This window comes from Salmo salar, chromosome 04 (assembly GCF_965601325.2).
Source record: "Salmo salar chromosome 04, fSalSal1, whole genome shotgun sequence".
NCBI lineage: Eukaryota > Metazoa > Chordata > Actinopteri > Salmoniformes > Salmonidae > Salmo > Salmo salar.
In genome coordinates this window covers 72,695,925-72,715,671 of record NC_138294.1, presented here as the reverse complement: position 1 = coordinate 72,715,671, position 19,747 = coordinate 72,695,925, and the positions used below count along the sequence as shown (strand labels likewise).

At 42.8% G+C, this 19,747-nt stretch overlaps 1 protein-coding gene across 5 annotated transcripts in view; it reads left to right on the top strand.

Annotated features, from left to right (window-relative positions):
* Positions 1 to 19,747, top strand: part of slc8a2a (solute carrier family 8 member 2a) — a 61,072-nt gene that overhangs the window by 26,591 nt on the left and 14,734 nt on the right. For 3 of the 5 annotated variants that reach the window (XM_014197675.3, XM_014197674.3, XM_045717262.2), the window contains 7 exons: positions 11,552 to 11,614; positions 12,360 to 12,784; positions 13,098 to 13,235; positions 13,900 to 14,127; positions 14,252 to 14,533; positions 14,813 to 15,268; positions 16,057 to 16,421. In XM_014197675.3, the coding sequence (XP_014053150.1) occupies positions 12,422 to 12,784; positions 13,098 to 13,235; positions 13,900 to 14,127; positions 14,252 to 14,533; positions 14,813 to 15,268; positions 16,057 to 16,421 (1,832 nt within the window). In that variant the 5' untranslated portion in view covers positions 11,552 to 11,614; positions 12,360 to 12,421. Of the gene's footprint in view, positions 1 to 11,551; positions 11,615 to 11,666; positions 11,795 to 12,359; positions 12,785 to 13,097; positions 13,236 to 13,899; positions 14,128 to 14,251; positions 14,534 to 14,812; positions 15,269 to 16,056; positions 16,422 to 19,747 lie in introns of those variants that run through there. The other 2 variants (XM_082974707.1, XM_045717263.2) reach the window with 2 other exon arrangements.

The window sequence follows — 19,747 nt, the reverse complement described above, 5'->3', positions numbered from 1 at the left end:
CAACACACTATTAAGACACTATGTTGCCGTTTCCTTTATTTTGGCACTTACCTGTATACTGTCACGGCTGTCTTCGTCTTCTGACGATATAGCGAAATCGTCGTCTGAACATGTAGACCAATACGCAGCGGATGTCGTGTTCATCTTTGAATTTAATTAATCGCTCACATGAACACTATACAAAACAATAAACAATGACAGTGCAACAGTTTTGCAGGCTATCCTAACGCAGTGCAAAAACAATCTCCCACAACAGACAAACACAAACACACCCTCATATATGGGACTCTCAATCAAAGGCAAATAGACAACACCTGCCTTCAATTGAGAGTCAAAACCCCAATGAACCCAAACATAGAAACAGACACACTAGACTCAACATAGAATTACATAAACATAGATCATAAATCAAAACCCGGAAATACTAAATCAAACACCTTTTACCAAAACACCACCCCGAACCACATAAAACAAATACCCTCTGCCACGTCCTGACCAAACTAAAATGACAATTAACCCTTATACTGGCCAGGACGTGACATATACAGAGCTTTCGGAAATGATTAAGACCCCTTGACTTTTTCCATATTTTGTTACGTTACAGTCTTATTCTAAAATGGATAGTTTTTTTTCTCCTCATCAATCTACACACAATACCCCATGATGACAAAGCAAAAACAGGTTTTTAGAAATATCACATTTACATAAGTATTATGTAATGGGGTATTGTGTGTAGATTGATGAGTGGAAAAATATAAGTGAATCCATTTTAGAGTAAGGCTGTAACATAACAAAATGTGGGAAAAGGGAAGGGGTCTGAATACTTTCCGAATGCCCTGTATCTACTATGTACACTCTTAGAAGAAAAGGTGTTATCTAGAAAAGGGTTCTTTGGCTATGCTCATAGGAGACCCTTTTATTAGAACCCTTTTTGGTTCCAGGTAGAACCTTTTTGAGTTCGATGTAGAACCCTTTACACAGAGGGTTCTACATGTATACCCAAAAGAGTTCTACCAGGAACCAAAAAGGGTTCTACAGTACATGGAACCAAAAAGGGTTATCCTATGGGGAACCCTTTTTTTTCTAAGAGTGTAGTAAGAAACATTTGGCTCAATTCTAGTACTTCAACATTTTAACATCCTCCAGTTCGCATTAACATTTCCACAGAGATACGTTTTAACTCGTTTCATTGTTACATACCTAGTTATATAGGTCAACATATTTACATTTCAACACAGTAACTACCTGGTTCCAATTGGTACATAGTCACAACATAGCAATACTTGTTTTAATGAATCTCACTCGTACAGAGACCCATATGTATTTTTCATGTAATAACAGTAACATGCTATTACCATTTTACCTTTAATCTTGTAGGATAAAGTTGAACTGGAATTAAATTGTTGTTAAAGGGACATTACACTCCCCCCCAAAAAAATTGTCAGATGTTCAGACCTCCAAAGTAATCTAATGTCAATACAAGTACACATTTTATATCATCGGTTGTGTAGATCCATCTACATGCCTCAACCCCAAATGAATGGAAAAGATAAGTGCTGCAAATATGGAAATTACATGGTGCTTCTTTTTTCCATTCGTTTTAGATTAATTTGTGTAGTTGTGATTATGTCATATTTTCTTGTATGTTGTTTTTATGTATTTGCACTCCTACCTTGTTGGATAGATAAACTATTTTGATTTGAAAAATATATATAAATATTGCCAAATCACTTTTAAAGACATGCTCCAGAACTTTGGCGACTACTAAGTCTTTTTTAAACCTCCCACTTTGGTCTGGATGTGTTAATGTGTAGTTCATACATGCATAATCTATGAGCAGAATTTCTTTACCTCAATTAGCCACAAACTCCTTAGTTTGAAAGCAACTGTTTTTCTGGAAGCTGTGCTGAGCCATTTTCTTTACATTTTCTACCACATGGGCCAGCCCCCTAGCAATTTGAGTTCAACCAATGAGCTTCAGCCCCTCGCCATATGAGTGACAGCTAGCAAGAGGCACATCATGCACTCATAGCAGAGTGAGAGAGCAATGTATGGTGCACATATCTGCACATATGTGACGTTGTATGCATGTTACGGGGACCACTTTTGGTTCGTGAGCTCTACTTTCAGAAATACTACCTAAGGTATACAAAAGTACCAGAGAATCTCTAACTGATGTCAAGCAAATGAATTAAGTTAATTTCAGTCGATTTGGCCATGACATTTTGTAAATTGCCCCTATTACTCCCATTGACTTTTAGCTTGCAGTGGCGAAAGTTCACTGAAGTTTATAATGACTGTTTGAAGAAATCTGAACCATGGATTACAGTTTATCCTGGCCCATAGACTACCCTCAGGCTGAGTAACCATCTAACATTAAGTTGTGAAATACTCTTCCCTTTAAGTCAGACATTTGCATCCCTATTATCATCCCTTTGTTAATGGAAAGTTTCAAAACTGAAAAGGTTCACATATATCTGGACATTCATTATGTGTGGAAAAAAATGAATATGGAAAACAACCTAACCGGGAGATTGTTTAACAAATCCTAGGTTAGGCCTAACTTTGAACCAAAGGTCCAGGATCCAATTTATTTTCAAGTGGTAATTATTACCTCTGTCTTAACAGATGCAATGTGTTGGCCGTAAATTGCTCTTCAAAAAGGCGTTTTTCAGTGAAGTCACAATTGTAACATTATGGAAGTTGCTTTGGATAAAGCGTCTGCTAAATACTGGTAACCATAATTGACTGTGTCCGGCAATCCTATTCTTAATAATCTTGAACATCTGCATGTACACAACCCTCGCTTATATCAGAATTGTACGTTTTATGATAGTAGATCTAATTGTAACAGTGCTAAGATAGTCTTGTCTGTCTGTCTGTCTGTGTGGCCTGGGGCCAGAGGTAGATTCGTTTACACTCTGACTCATCTGGTTCTTACAGGTTCCATGGACAGCCCTCGCTTTACTTATTAAAGGGATGGATCACTTTCCTTTCTTTCGTTTAACGGCAAACAGGGTGACTGTCTAACTGCCATGATTTGTGGGTAACACAAACTAGCATTACCATTACGGCATAATGGATCAGTTGCTTTATTGCGAGCAGCTACATTTTGCTATCACATTTGTGGTTTTGCTTTGGCATATTTTCAAGGGCATTGAATAATAAAGTGTGTTCCGTGAAAAGACCAAAAGGGTTATTTCTAAGCTGTCCTTGTTAGGAGTAATGCTGTATACAGGCCTCTGAGTGCTCACAGAACCAAGGCAGACTTTGGCATGCTAACCCTCCTGAAACACATTCACTTTAGGAACAAAACACAGTGAAAGACTTGAAACAGGGTTGTCTTTGAGCCAAAACAGAGTCACTGTAGAGAGTCCAGTGTTTTGTGTTTGAACCAGAATGAGCCAGCATGCAAATGGAGTATACTGCCGCCTGCACCATGATGGTTACAGTTCACTTGAGGGAAGGTTTGTGGTCTTCTTTACTCCTGTTAAGTGCCATAAAATGTCAACACAGGCATTCTATTAAAGGAACAGTTCAGATAAATGGCATATTTAGACATTTGTTTCCTTACCTTGAAAGAGCTTTATGTACAAGAAGTGACTGCAATCCACACTTTGGTATTTTTAAACTAGCCATTGCCAACATACGCATTGGTAATATAAGCATTTTTGGACCTAATAACAATGTAGCATGTTTAGGCTAATACTGTACTGTACTGTATATTGTTTGATTATGAAATAAAACAACAACAAAAAACATTTTGATAGTGACTTTTTTTCTCCATCTAATTTTAAAAACCATTCTTGGCCCATTTGAGTGTATTCTCTTATATTATTCCTTCAGCAGTGGGGTCCATTTACATAGAAAGACCTCACTTTGCTTAAGTGTAAAACACTCATCTCTGTCTCTTCCTCTCTCACTTTCTCTCGCTTTCTCTTTCACTCTCTCCCTCACCTGAACCTAGAGAGACAGTATCCCTTACCTTACCTGACGCTTCCCCTCCGTCACCATGTGGGGAGAGAAAATATGAAACGGTAAAAGGTGCTAACTCCTATTTTGTTGACGCTGCTATCTGTGTAAATTAATCCCAGGCAATCACTTATCGGCTTCGCTGATAGACAGCAGCCGTGTTGCTGGGGTTAACGGGAGAAGAGCTGTCACACAGCTCAGTGTCCTGTACAGGAACAGAACAGGCGACGGACGAGACGGTTTACGGTACTGACACCTCAGAGAGGACAGGGGAAAGGAGCTTCTCCATCAAAGAATAGCTTGCTTGGAAGGCGTGTGGAATGCTTAAATCTCATTATTGGTCATTGTTAGAGAGTTAGAAAGTAGTTAAATACTTTCAAATATTAAATTATTAAAATATTTACATCCATTATCATTTCTACATAATTTCTGGTTTTAGTCAACAAGCACATAAAAAAACTGTGACAAATGCAAGAATTGACCAGCGGGTATGGAGTGATTTCTGTGCAAACAGACATTTACATTTTTTACATTTAGCAGACACTCTTATCCAGAGCGACTTACAGTAGTGAATGCATACATTTCATACATTTTTTATTTTTCGTACTGGTCCCCCATGGGAATCGAACCCACAACCCTGGCGTTGCAAACACCATGCTCTACCAACTGAGCCACACAGGACCTGTTGTATTTGAATTTAATAATGTTTAATTTGTATTAAGCTATTGAATTTGAATGTAATTTTTTTCATGTTTAATGCACAAATTGAATCATTCAATTAATAAATTGAACTTGTATTTGATTTTAAACTGAATTTAATTAACATTGCATTCAGTTTTTATGTTATTTAAATTACATTTTATATTCAATATTTATATATTCAGTTTCAATATTGTAGATACTGCATTCACTGTTTGTGTATCAAGTTTATAAACCATAATTTCAGTCAGGAAAGGTAAAGGAGAACAGATGGAATCAAATCAAGTTCAATTTATGAATTCAATTATTCAATTTGTGCATTACAAATGCTATAATATTTCATTCAAATTCAATATCCTAACACAAATGCAATATTTCCTCCATAAGTGGGCCGCATTTGACCACATAAGACTATTACAACACAGTCAGGGTCTAACAGATCTAAATAAGGAGGCGCAAACAGCTGAGCGGCAGCCACAATCCCAACAGTTTGCCCTCTGCAGATCGGAGGCCACATCTGCTGAGCAGAGAGACTGAAACACAACGGAAGTCATAAACCCATCAAGCTCTCACCCATTGTGAACTGAATTAAAATACACTCTAGCCCGGGAACTACAGTGCATTTGGAAAGTATTCAGACCCCTTGACATTTTCCACATTTTGTTGCATTACAGCCTTATTCTAAAACTGATGAAATTGTTTTTTTCCCCTCATCAATCTACACACAATATCCCATAATGACAAAGCAAAAACAGGTTTTATTTTTTTTTGCAAATGTATTCAAAATAAAAACAGATATCACATTTACATAAGTATTCAGACCCTTTACTCAGTACTTTGTTGAAGCACCTTTGGCAGCGATTACAGCCTCAGGTCTTTTGGGGTATATGACACTACAAGCTTGGCACACCTACAGTGGGGGAAAAAAGTATTTGATCCCCTGCTGATTTTGTACGTTTGCCCACTTACAAAGAAATGATCAGTCTATAATTTTAATGGTAGGTTTATTTGAACAGTGAGAGACAGAATAACAACAAAAAAATCCAGAAAAACGCATGTCAAAAATGTTATAAAATGATTTGCATTTTAATGAGGGAAATAAGTATTTGACCCCTCTGCAAAACATTACTTAGTACTTGGTGGCAAAACCCTTGTTGGCAATCACAGAGGTCAGACTTTTCTTGTAGTTGGCCACCAGGTTTGCACACATCTCAGGAGGGATTTTGGCCCACTCCTCTTTGCAGATCTTCTCCAAGTCATTAAGGTTTCGAGGCTGATGTTTGGCAACTCGAACCTTCAGCCCCCTCCACAGATTTTCTATGGGATTAAGGTCTGGAGACTGGCTAGGCCACTCCAGGGCCTTAATGTGCTTCTTCTTGAGCCACTCCTTTGTTGCCTTGGCCGTGTGTTTTGGGTCATTGTCATGCTGGAATACCCATCCACGACCCATTTTCAATGCCCTGGCTGAGGGAAGGAGGTTCTCACCCAAGATTTGACTGTACATGGCCCCACCCATCGACCCTTTGATGCGGTGAAGTTGTCCTGTCCCCTTAGCAGAAAAAAACCCCCAAAGCATAATGTTTCCACCTCCATGTTTGACGGTGGAGATGGTGTTCTTGGGGTCATTGGCAGCATTCCTCCTCCTCCAAACACGGCGAGTTGAGTTGATGTCAAAGAGCTCCATTTTGGTCTCATCTGACCACAACACTTTCACCAGTTGTCCTCTGAGTCAATTGGATGTTCATTGGCAAACTTCCGACGGGCATGTATATGTATTCTTGAGCAGGGGGACCTTGCGGGCACCGCAGGATTTCAGTCCTTCACGGCATAGTGTGTTACCAATTGTTTTCTTGGTGACTATGGTCCCAACTGCCTTGAGATCATTGACAAGATCCTCCCGTGTAGTTCTGGACTGATTCCTCACCATTCTCATGATCATTGCAACTCCACGAGGTGAAATCTTGCATGGAGCCCCAGGCCGAGGGATATTGCCAAGCTGCTTGGCGATGGTCTTGTAGCCCATTCCAGCCTTGTGTAGGTCTACAATCTTGTCCCTGACATCCTTGGAGAGCTCTTTGGTCTTGGCCATGGTGGAGAGTTTGGAATCTGATTGATTGATTGCTTCTGTGGACAGGTGTCATTTTTACAGGTAACAAGCTGCGGTTAGGAGCACTCCCTGAGTGTGCTCCTAATCTCAGCTCGTTACCTGTATAAAAGACACCTGGGAGCCAGAAATCTTTATGATTGAAAGGGGCTCAAATACTTATTTCCCTCATTAAAATGCAAATCAATTTATAACAATTTTGACATGCGTTTTCCTGGATTTTTTTGTTGTTATTCTGTCTCTCACTGTTCATATAAACCTACCATTAAAATTATAGACTGATCCTTTCTTTGTCAGTGGGCAAACGTACAAAATCAGCAGGGGATCAAATACTTTTTTCCCCCACTGTATATTTGGGGAGTTTCTCCCATTCTTCTCTGCAGATCCCTCAAGCTCTGTCAGGTTGGATGGGGAGCATTGCTGCACAGCTATTTTCAGGCTCCTCCTGTGATGTTCGATCGGGTTCAAGTCCGGGCTCTGGCTGGGCAGCTCAAGTACATTCAGAGACTTGTCCCGAAGCCACTCCTGCGTTGTCTTGGCTGTGTGTTTAGGGTCGTTGTCCTGTTGGGAGGTGAACCTTCGCCCCAGTCTGAGTTACTGAGCGCTCTGGAGCAGGTTTTCATCAAGAATCTCTCTGTACTTTGCTCCGTTCATCTTTCCCTCGACCCTGACTAGTCTCCCAGTCCCTGCCGCTGAAAAACATTACCACAGCATGATGCTGCCACCACCATGCGTCACCATAGGGATGGTGCCAGGTTTCCTCCAGACGTGACGCCTGGCATTCAGGCCAAAGAGTTCAATCTTGGTTTCATCACACCAGAGAATCTTATTTCTTATGGTCTGAGAGTCCTTTTGGTGCCTTTTGGCAAACTCCAAGCGGCTGTCATGTGCCTTTTACTGAGGAGATACTTCCATCTGGGCCTGATTGGTGGAGTGCTGCAGAGATGGTTGTTCTTCTGGAAGGTTCTCCCATCTCCACAGAGGATCTCTGGAGCTCTGTCAGAGTGACCATCAGGTTCTTGGTCATCCCCTGACCAAGGCCCTGGCCGGGCGGCCAGCTCTAGGAAGAGTCTTGGTGGTTCCAAACTTATTCCATTTAAGAATAATGGAGGCCACTGTTCTTGGGAACCTTCAATGCTGTATAAATGTTTTGGTAACCTTCCCCAGATCTGTGCCTCAACACAATCCTGTCTCGGAGCTCTACTGACAATTCCTTCAACCTCATGGCTTGGTATTTGCTCTGACATGCACTGTCAACTGTGGGACCTTATATAGACGTGTGTGCCTTTCCAAATCATCTCCAGTCAATTGAATTTACCAAAGGTGGACACCAATCAAGTTGTAGAAACATCTCAAGGATGATCAATGGAAACAGGATGCACTTGAGCTCAATTTGTAGTCTCATAGCAAAGGGTCTGAATACTTGTATAAATAAGGTATTTCAGTTTTTTATTTTTAATACATTTGCAAAAAAAATATAAACTGTTTTCCCTTTGTCATTATGGAATATTGTGTGTATATTGATGAGGATTTTTTTTTTTTAAATCCATTTTAGAAATACCTTATTTATACAAGTATTCAAAACTAAATTTGTAAAAAAGTCAAAAAGTAAAGGGATCTGAATACTTTCAGAATGCATTGTAAGTCTATTATGGGACTTATGGGAGTGATAAATATTCTCTACACCTCTGTTATCCTAATGAGTCTATCGATTGACTTTTCTTATAAACGGGTTTCATCTGCAGTGTTGCCTGATGGTGGTCCAGAGGGAGAACCTAAAGGCCATTGATCTCAATATGGATTGTAAACCCAGAGTGAGTGCACCACTTAGTAGTAGTGCCTTCACCCAATCAGAATCACAATGCAAACACATTTGAACTGCCACAGATGGGTCTGGGTTCCGACCAGAAAATGCCTCAATAACGGACAATGCAGCACCCGTAAGCACTTGTGGAGATCTGAAATAATTTGACAGATAGAAGCAATATGGTGAAAGTTCTACCAAGCCTATCAGATGAAGTTAATACACTGAGTGTACAAAACATTACGAACACCTGCTCTATCCATGACAGACTGACTAGGTGAATTCAGGTGAAAGCTATGATCCATTATTGATGTAATTTGTTAAACCCACTGCAATCAGTGTAGATGAAGTAGAGGAGACAGGTTAAATAATACTTTTTAAGGCTTGAGACAATTGAGACATGGATTGTGTATGTGTGCCATTCAGAGGGTGAATGGGCAAGACAAAATATTTAAGTGCCTTTGAACAGGGTATGGTAGTAGGTGCCAGGCACACCGGTTTGTGTCAAGAACTGAAATGTTGCTGGGTGCGCAACTCAATATTAGGACAGTGTTCCAAATGTTTGGTATACCCAGTGTATATTGCTCATATCTATTCAGTCCTCTCAGATCTACATGAAGTGTATAGGTTGGGCTCCCGAGTGGTGCAGTGGTTTAAAGCACTGCATCTCAGTGCAAGAGGCGTCACTACAGACCCTCGTTTGATTCCAGGCTGTATCTCAACCGTCCATGATTGGGAGTCCCACAGGGCGGCGCACAATTGTCCCAGCGTCGTCCGGGTTCGAGTTTGGCCAGGGTAGGCCGTCATTGTAAATAATAATTTGTTCTTAACTGACTTGTCTAGTTAAATAAAAGATAAATAAAAATAAAAAAAGGTTTACCGGTGAGGGGTTGTTTCTGGACCAGGCCTCAGAGTGTGAGTTTACAGGCAGCTGTCTGTCGATAAGGTTTATTTTCTGGTATGGTGTGTTAGCGGTGTCCTATGAGTGCCTGTATGAAAATATGTACGTATTTGTGTGGCTCCCTCCTCTATTTGTGTGTATGGTGTCTATATTAGGACAGCCTAAGGGTCACAAGGAGTGTTTATGTATTTTGTAAATCTGTTGATTAGTATTACTACAGCATCTCTCTTTGCTGTGCTCTGTCACTTGTTCAGTATTCCTGTCCAGGTGTGAACAGTCGGTGGGTTATTTTTAGTTCGGGTCCCTTGGCCCCACTGCCCGGTGTAAGGTGGCCCTCAGTCTGAGGCCATGGTAACCATAGCAGGCCTTGGAAAGTGAAATGTGATGCGGTGCATGGTGCTCGGGGCCACATTTCTCAATCACAACCTAATAATGAGCTTGCCAAGGCACAGGCGGCATCAATGATGCAGCACTGCGGTGTCTGTTACCGTGGGCAACGCACACCTGCCAGCACGCTTCCATTTCCGTCACTCACTCTCACTCACTCACTTACACCCCCCCCACAAACACACACACACACAAGCTCATGCTCTACACATCCTTTCAAGTCCATAGATGACCCATCCCCATTATTTTCACTCACACATGCATATATGATCCTTGTTACATGCTTGCATGCACTGACTTACACAAACATACACTCAAGCATGCATGCACATTTTTTATGCAGTAAGTGTGTGTGTGTGTGTGTGTGTGTGTGTGTGTGTGTGTGTGTGTGTGTGTGTGTGTGTGTGTGTGTGTGTGTGTGTGTGTGTGTGTGTTCCTAGATCCGGTGTTCCCAAACGTTCTGCTTCCTGACCCACCAATTTAGGTGTCTGTTCAGTTGCAAAAGGGTTGAGTGGTGAAAAAATATACCCAGACAAGACAAAAATAAAAAATTATTATAAAATCATCCTCTTTAAAATATTTAACTCTATGTAGATTTGACTATGAGCGCTTGTGCCCAATTCTAATGAACTGAATTGTAACAATGCACAAAACAAGTTTCACCTAGACCCCTGCCGTGACCCACAGTTTGGGAACCACTGCCCTAGATGACATACATGGGGTTTTAAAGTTCTTACCTATTAACAGTTCAAATTAGCATAAGCCTAAAGCATAGGTCTTGTTTGTGCTAGCACTGAAAATGTACCCCGTATTTAGTAGTGTAGATAAATATAAATGTATTTGTAGCTAGTTACAGAAAAGTATCATCAAGAACCATTAAGAAGTCTGCCTCCATTCTGTTTTTCAAAGTTATCATGGCAGCATACTTGACCTGCTAATAGACAGATTCTTTCCATTGTAAGAACCATTTTTTCATAATGCATGTTTATTGGGGACCAGTCACAGCCAGGCTTGGGCCCGTCATAACTAATTGAACAAGTAATGACCTTAAGTTCTCAATGAATAAGACATGGTGCCACACACACCACCCTAGGGTTACCTGTGCAGGGGGGGGGGGGGGGGGGGGGTTGGTGACAGGTGACCCTATAGGTGGCCTCACACTGTGACATAAACCCCCATGGCCAGTGGGCAGGTCCACTCCAGGGTAAGGATGGGTTTAAGTCAGATTGGGTGTTTAGTGTTACCCCACCTGCATCTGATCTCCACCTTCAAAGGTGCTCTGGTAAGACTTTACATTAAGGTTCTGTTTGAGGGGGTGGTAAAGGGTTTTCCCTTTTAAAATAAGTTTAGATATTTAGTTATTAGTTCATGATTTATAAACATATTAAAGCTATAATTAACTGTCTATAACCTACATGCAAAACCTTCCCTTAAATGGTACCTACATGTAGTGTTACCGCTGCACCACCTTTAGTACTATACAGGCCTCACATCGTTCTGTGTTTGAATGTTCTTTCATGTTTCTGTTTATGTCATTGTAACTCTTTACCTCCTGCAGTGGTCTTATATCAGTGTCTTTATACCTTCTCTCTCAGTTTGTGTTTGTTTGCACCTCTACTCTCTCTCCCCCTCCTCACTCTCTCTCCCCCACTCTCTTGTTTCTGTCTCCTCTCCTCTCTATTAGATCGCTGCTGACTGATAGCACTCTGCATTTGTCTAGACTGGCATTTGATACAGCCAGAGTGAGGTAACATGCATATTCACTCACACACTCATTAGTCCTTGTTCTTTTCATTTTGACGTCTATATTTCCTTACCTTGAGAATGGTCTGTGTGCCAGAAGAGACTGCAATCCACGCTTTGGGTTTTGTTTACTAAGCTCCAGTGCCCAACCACTAGCATTGGCATCGATGACTGTAAAACAATGGTACGTTTCTAGAGAACTCGGGTTTGAAGTAACTAAGGTGATGTTGGACAATGTAGAGCATGCTAACTCGGGTCCCTTTACTTCCATTGTGTATTAGTCCTAGCTGCTAATATTAACAGTTGGTGACTGTAGCTAAGTAAACAGATATGAAACATCCCCAGTCCTAAATCCCCACCAAGGCACATACAAGAAACAGATAAACAGTTAAAAACAAACAAACAATAGCAATAAATATTATACTAATAGTAATAAAATGGTAATTATAGCAGCATTGCTGACATTCAGAATGTTAAAATAAACTACTTTAAAGTAGGTAGGTTAGGAACCATTTATTTGTTTTTTATTTTTGGGTGAACTATCCCTTTAATTCATCTCGGAAGTACCCCTATGGCATTCATGTATGTGGGGAGTGGCACAGTTGAATGTATTGTAGACCTTATTAATATACCCTAGTGAACATTTTAGAGAGCCACATCCTCAACCCCTGTTGTTCTTTTTGACTCTTTCTCTCTCTCTCTCTCTCCTCTCTCTCTCTCTCTCTCTCTCTCTCTCAATGTTCTCTCAGGAGAGTGTTCCTACCCAGCTGCTCCTCCGGTGACCCCAGGCACCACCTAACTCAGGGATAGCATGGGACCCCACCCTGTGTATCCCTCACTCCCATCCTTTCTACTCCTCCTCTCCATCCTCCTCCTCCTGCCCCACACGGCCACCTCTTCCTTCCACTCCAAGCCTCAGGTGGTGGAGCGGGAATCTGTATCAGGCACCCCATCTTCCCCATCTGGTAACACCACAGGGGGCAAGCGGACGTGCACGGACAAGGTGATGTGTAGACCTGGCATTGTGCTGCCTGTGTGGCTACCACTCAGCCCTCCACTGGCGGAGCAGACAGGGAGGGCGATAGTCTACTTTGCCTGCCTCATGTACATGTTCCTGGGTGTGTCCATCATCGCCGACCGCTTCATGGCCTCCATCGAGGTCATCACCTCCCAGGTGACCAGTGACCACTTCTCTCTTTGTTTTGTCCTTCAGTCATTCTCATGCTGTGGTGATTCTGAACACTTTCCCCAAAGTTCCCAGGTTTTTCAGAAATTTAGCAGAAATGATTCTGGGAATTGTCAGCCTGGGATTTCTGAAAAACCTGGGAACTTTGGTGAAAGTTCTTTTGAAATACTGTCCTCTAGCATCAGCTCATATGCAATATCACTGAATTGTAATGTTGGACAATGTGTTTTACCAATTGTTGGATTGGTAAAACACTAGCTGCATGTTCCCCTAACTGTGATGTGTGTCCTTGTCTTTGTAGGAGAAAGAGGTGACTATCACCAAACCCAACGGGGAGACGTCAGTGACCACTGTGCGGATCTGGAACGAGACTGTGTCTAACCTCACGCTCATGGCCCTGGGCTCCTCTGCACCAGAGATCCTTCTCTCTGTCATCGAGGTATGCTGGTGACCCCACAAAACCTTCATCACTACACACCACCCCAGAGTATATACGACACACCACCCCAGAGTATATACGACACACTACCTCAGTGTCCCCACTCCCAACAAACCCCAAACCCATCAGGTTAGGGCTGGGTAGGTTGTATATTTCATCAATAACTAGGGTACGGGCAGGGCTCAGGTATCACAAATTGATCACTAACATTTTGAAGCTGAGCCATTTGCGCGTGCTCCCCTGCGCAGTACAGTCATATCTGAGTAAGATCATAACATGATGTCAGAAGTGCTTCAACCTGCACGCAGGGAGCGAGTGACAGACAGAGAGGAGCGGCTAATGCATTTACTAATGGAGGAAGTTATTTCTGATCTTGGGTTTCGGGCAGGGCCTTCAATTTGGCAGAAGCAATCGGCCTAGGTAGGGTAGGGCCTGAACGTTGCAGGCATGGGTAGGGATCGGGCTTAAAATTCATGCCAGTGCAGGGCTCTACACACTACCCCTGAGTGTCCCCACAATCCCTTTGTACTACATGCTACACCTGACAGACTCTTGATTTGCTTGAATTAGACTGGGTTCCCCATTGACAGATACCGTAATGGAGGTAGCATAACCCTAGCTTATTTTGTTATTCAACTTGATTTCTTTGCTGTCTTGTTGGCAGGTGTGTGGTCACAACTTTGACGCGGGTGAGCTTGGACCGGGCACCATCGTGGGCAGCGCTGCCTTCAACATGTTTGTGATCATCGGAGTGTGTGTGTGGGTCATCCCCAACGGGGAGTCGCGAAAGATCAAACATCTGCGAGTGTTCTTCATCACAGCCTTCTGGAGCATCTTCGCTTACATCTGGCTCTACCTCATCCTGGCTGTTATCTCCCCGGGAGTAGTGGAGGTCTGTATTATTTGCGTGTGTGTGTGTCTGTGTGTTTGTGTGTCAGCGGGGGTTTATAGACAGATTTTGTATGCTTTTCTGTGTTTTTTTTATTATATAGAAACGTTGTGTGTTGATTCTGCAGGTGTGGGAGGCTCTGGTCACTCTGCTCTACTTCCCAGTGTGTGTGATCTTGGCTTGGATCGCCGACCGCCGCCTGCTCTTCTACAAGTACATGCACAAGCGTTACCGTGCCGACAAGCGGCATGGCATCGTTGTGGAAACGGAAGGTGACCTGGCGCCCAAGGGGATTGATGTAATCATGGACGCTAAGTTCTCGGATAGCAATTCCACGGCTGGAAACTCCTCCAGTGTCTGCACAGTCTCTGTTCAGACAGGCAAGGAGCTGGACCAGAACAGAGATGAGGTAGGCTGAGCCAGGAGATCAGGAAAGAGAATGGTCAGGACGAGTCAGAAGAGTTTAGCAATATAGGAGAGTGGAGTGGGCAGGGAGATGGTGCTGTTCCTTTTCGTGTCTTTAACATTTTTGTTATTCCAGCAGCTGTTTTTTCAAACATTGTGTTAACGTTGTATTTCAAACATTGTGTTAACATTGTGTTTACATTGCGGTATCATTTTGTTAGCCTTGTTTAAGCCTGGTATTAACATTTAGTCAATATTGTGTTTACGTTGTGACCTCACCTAGGTGGTACGCATCCTGAAGGACCTGAAGCAGAAGCACCCGGACAAAGACCTGGAGCAGCTTATCGAGATGGCCAACTACTCAGCTCTGGTGCAGCAGAGGAAGAGCCGCGCCTTTTACCGCATCCAAGCCACACGCATGATGATCGGTGCCGGCAACGTGCTCAAGAAGCATGCCGCCGAGCACACGCGACGCAAAGCCACCGCTACGGAGGGCGGAGCCCTGGAGAAAGACGACAGGGCCACGTGCACCCACCTGTCCTTTGAGCGTGCCCAGTACCAGTGCACGGAGAACTGTGGTACCCTAAGCCTAGCAGTGATCTGTGAGGGTGGCATGGGGCAGCACACCTTCTATGTGGACTACCACACGGAGAATGGCTCGGCAAACGCCGGGGCGGACTATGAGTTTAGCGAGGGGACGCTGGTGTTCAAACCAGGGGAGAGTCGGAAGGAGATTAAGGTTAGATGGAGATGAGAGAGGAAGGAAGGAGAGGGGAAAAGAGGGTGGGAAATTATGAGAGGAGGAGGGAGGTGAATAGTCGTTGTTTACTGTAGTTTTGAGTAATACTTCAATCAACCAAACAATCAATCAATTAACTCATTGACTAGTATTTGTTTACTAGTCAATTTACTAGTTTACTAATACAGTACTTGTCAGCAACTTGTCATGGCCTGCACCTCCAAAGAGCGAAAAGAGGCGACAGTGGCAAGGGAAAACTTACTCTTGGATGGATTAGAGATTAGTTTAAATAATTTCAGATGAGATTAGATTAAAGGCACAATGCAGCTGTTTTTACTTCAATATCAAATCATTTCTGGGTAACAATTAAGTACCTTACTGTGATTGTTCTCCATCAAAATGCTCTAAAAGGAAGAAAAAATAACTTCTTAGCAAGAGCAATTTCTCAAGGAAGAATTTTGCTAGGACTGTCTGGGAGTGGTCTGAGTGGGGAGGGGAAAACTAGCTGTTATTGGCAGAAAGGTTTGGAACTCTCTTTCTTATTGGAGTGATGTCAACAGGCAGGCTAAAACTCCATCCCACCAAAACAGCATGACATTTCCAACAGCTCTTACACTAAAAGTGCATTATCATCATGTTCACAATTTCACAGTATTATTCCTACATGGAAATATATATAAAACCCAGGAAAGTCAAATTTTTGACTGCACTGGGCATTTAAATAAGATTGACTCAATGCATACAGTAATTCCCATCACAACTTTTTGTGTGTCCCCTGTCCTTTTCAGGTGGGCATCTTGGACGACGACGTCTTCGAGGAAGACGAGCACTTCTTTGTGCGGCTGCAGAATCTCCGTCTGGATGAGGGCGGCAACGAGGTTTCACTGGGAACGCCGCCCAAGGGCCGGATGGTGGAGCCATTAGTTGCCATGGTTACCATCCTGGACGACGACCACGCTGGCATCTTCACGTTCGGCGAGCGCGTGCTGCGAGTGAGCGAGAGCTCGGGTACGATGGTGGTGACGGTGGTGCGGAACTCTGGCTCGCGGGGCACCGTGATGTTGCCCTACCGCACTGAGGACGGCAGCGCCCGTGCCGGCGTGGACTACGAGGAGACCAAGGGCGAGCTTGAGTTCTCCAACGAACAGACCAGGTGAGGCCTGCTCTATGCCAGCCCTAAAGTACGGGGACAGTACCCAGCCAGAAAAACTGTTTGAAATGGCGTCATTACAACCAAATTACAACCTATTGGTTGTAAACCGATTGTAATGATGTCATTTCATTTGGTTGTAAACTAGTTGTGATCTGGTTGTAATTACATCATTTCAACCAGATGTCAATGCTTGGTAATCAAGAGCCTATAGCCTGGTACATGAGGTTAGACCAGGGAAGGGTTACTCTGGATTTTGCTAGCCACAGTATACTGATTGCCGCTCTTTCCTTTTAACTGGTGTCTGATTACACCTGGAAAACCAGCTGTATGCACCTAGTTACACAAACAAATCAATGAAGTGCAGACAGGAAGCTGAGAAACCCAGTAGACACTGTGGCTCCAAAACAAGATTGCCTAATGCCTACTCTCTCTGCTAAAGCATCAGATGGAAGGTTTGTTAGCAGCAGTGCTGTTATTGGCCAGAGTACAGATGAGGGTTGAGGTCTAGAGGGAACTGTCAAACAGTTCTGTGTAAATGCATCGTTTTATGTTGGTAAATGTGTTTTTCCATCAGTTTGTGTCCACATTTGTCTATGTACAGTATGTGTCCACATATACTGAATGTTATACGTATCCCTCCCATTAAGCAAATGGGATCAAAATTATATTCATGTACAGTATGTGTTTGTGTCTGTGTAGGTGTCCACATGTACAGTCGTGGCCAAAAGTTTTGAGAATTAAACAAATATTAATTTTCACAAAGTCTGCTGCCTCAGGTTGTATGATGGCAATTTGCATATACTCCAGAATGTTATGAAGAGTGATCAGATGAATTGCAATTAATTGCAAAGTCCCTCTTTGCCATGCAAATGAACTGAATCCCCCAAAAACATTTCCACTGCATTTCAGCCCTGCCACAAAAGGACCAGCTGACATCATGTCAGTGATTCTCTCGTTAACACAGGTGTGAGTGTTGACGAGGACAAGGCTGGAGATCACTCTGTCATGCTGATTGAGTTCGAATAACAGACTGGAAGCTTCAAAAGGAAGGTGGTGCTTGGAATCATTGTTCTTCCTCTGTTAAGCATGGTTACCTGCAAGGAAACATGTGCCGTCATCATTGCTTTGCACAAAAAGGGCTTCACAGGCAAGGATATTGCTGCCAGTAAGATTGCACCTAAATCAACCATTTATCGGATCATCAAGAACTTCAAGGAGAGCGGTTCAATTGTTGTGAAGAAGGCTTCAGTGTGCCCAAGAAAGTCCAGCAAGCGCCAGGACCGTCTCCTAAAGTTGATTCAGCTGCGAGATCGGGGCACCACCAGAACAGAGCTTGCTCAGGAATGGCAGCAGGCAGGTGTGAGTGCATCTGCACGCACAGTGAGGCAAAGACTTTTGGAGGATGGCCTGGTGTCAAGAAGGGCAGTAAAGAAGCCACTTCTCTCCAGGAAAAACATCAGGGGCAGACTGATATTCTGCAGAAGGTACAGGGATTGGACTGCTGAGGACTGGGGTAAAGTCATTTTCTCTGATGAATCCCCTTTCCAATTGTTTGGGTCATCCGGAAAAAAGAGAAGACAAGGTGAGCGCCACCATCAGTCCTGTGTCATGCCAACAGTAAAGCATCCTGAGACCATTCATGTGTAGGGTTGCTTCTCAGCCAAGGGAGTGGGCTCACTCACAATTTTGCTTAAGAACACAGCCATGAATAAAAAATGGTACCAACACATCCTCCGAAAGCAACTTCTCCCAACCATCCAGGAACAGTTTGGTGATGAACAATGCCTTTTCCAGCATGATGGAGCACCTTGCCATAAGGCAAAAGTGATAACTAAGTGGCTCGGGGGAACAAAACATTGATATTTTGGGTCCATGGCCAGGAAACTCCCCAGACCTTAATCCCATTGAGAAATTGTGTTCAATTCTCAAGAGGCGGGTGGACAAACAAAACCCCACAAATTCTGACAAAGTCCAAGCATTGATTATGCAAGAATGGTCTGCCATCAGTCAGGATGTGGCCCAGAAGTTAATTGACAGCATGCCAGGGCGGATTGCAGAGGTCTTGAAAAAGAAGGGTCAACACTGCAAATATTGACTCTTTGCATCAACTTCATGTAATTGTCAATAAAAGCCTTTGACACTTATGAAATGCTTGTAATTATACTTCAGTATTCCATAGAAACATCTGACAAAAATATCTAAAGACACTGAAGCAGCAAACTTTGTGAAAATGTATATTTGTGTCATTCTCAAAACTTTTGGCCACGACTGTACTGTTATATTGATGGAAATGTATCCTAAGGCTACAGTAACTGGGGTGATGGGGATTATTATGGGTTGTCACTGTGTCAGTCAGTGACTCCCATGTGGAGCAGCGTCCATTAGTTGATGATTGACAGCCTCTTGCTAATGTTAGCGGACAGATCCTTTCCCCATTAAACTTTCAGACGATATAAGCTGTGCTTGCACGTTGGACTAATTGTGCACTTACAGGTAGTACTCATATTGTAAAGTGATGTCATTTCAGGTCATATATTGTAGGTATTACTGTAATGGTGCACTAACACCTCAATCACACCTCCAGCGTCAATGCGCAAAATGGTACGCAGCATCATCTGGATATGTGTGCAACAAAAGTTCAACATTCACCGTCTGCTACCATTTCTGTCAAGCCGTCTATGCATACAGTTTGATGCATACGTTCGATAAATCCAAATGAATAAACTTCTGGTGTACCAAAACGCAATGATGCTGTCGGTGTGATCTAGGCGTAAGTGGTAGTAGTCATACTGTGCAGTGACATCATTTTGGGTAATTTACTGTAGGTTTATGGTAATGGATAGATGGAGAACAGCTATGATGCAGTGGCAGTGTAAGTGATTCGGAGTGAGGGGAAATTGCTCTGTTGTGATCAGGAGTTAGCATACTATTTTTACGCCCAGGGCCTTTGTCTAATTTATCGTCCATACTTACTACCACACTTAGTAGTCAACATTTAAGCTAAATACATTGTATTTTACATAGTGTTACTTATGTAAGTTAGCCAACGGCACATGTATCCCATGTTCTCATGCCTATATCAGGGTTTAGGGTTCTGTTTATCTGTTGTTTAGTTCATGTTTGTATTTCTGTGTGTGTGTACAGTACCGTGTGTGTGTGAGTGTTGTGTATGTGATGCACTGTGAATTATTTAGCCTCCACTATGTGTTCAATTCTTTATTGCACCTCAGCTACTGATGTGATTTAAATGACAGGGTGTTTGTTAATGTTTCAGAGGGTAGGAAATTATTGTTTGCTTGCTTCACGGGACTGTTGCGAGACCGTTC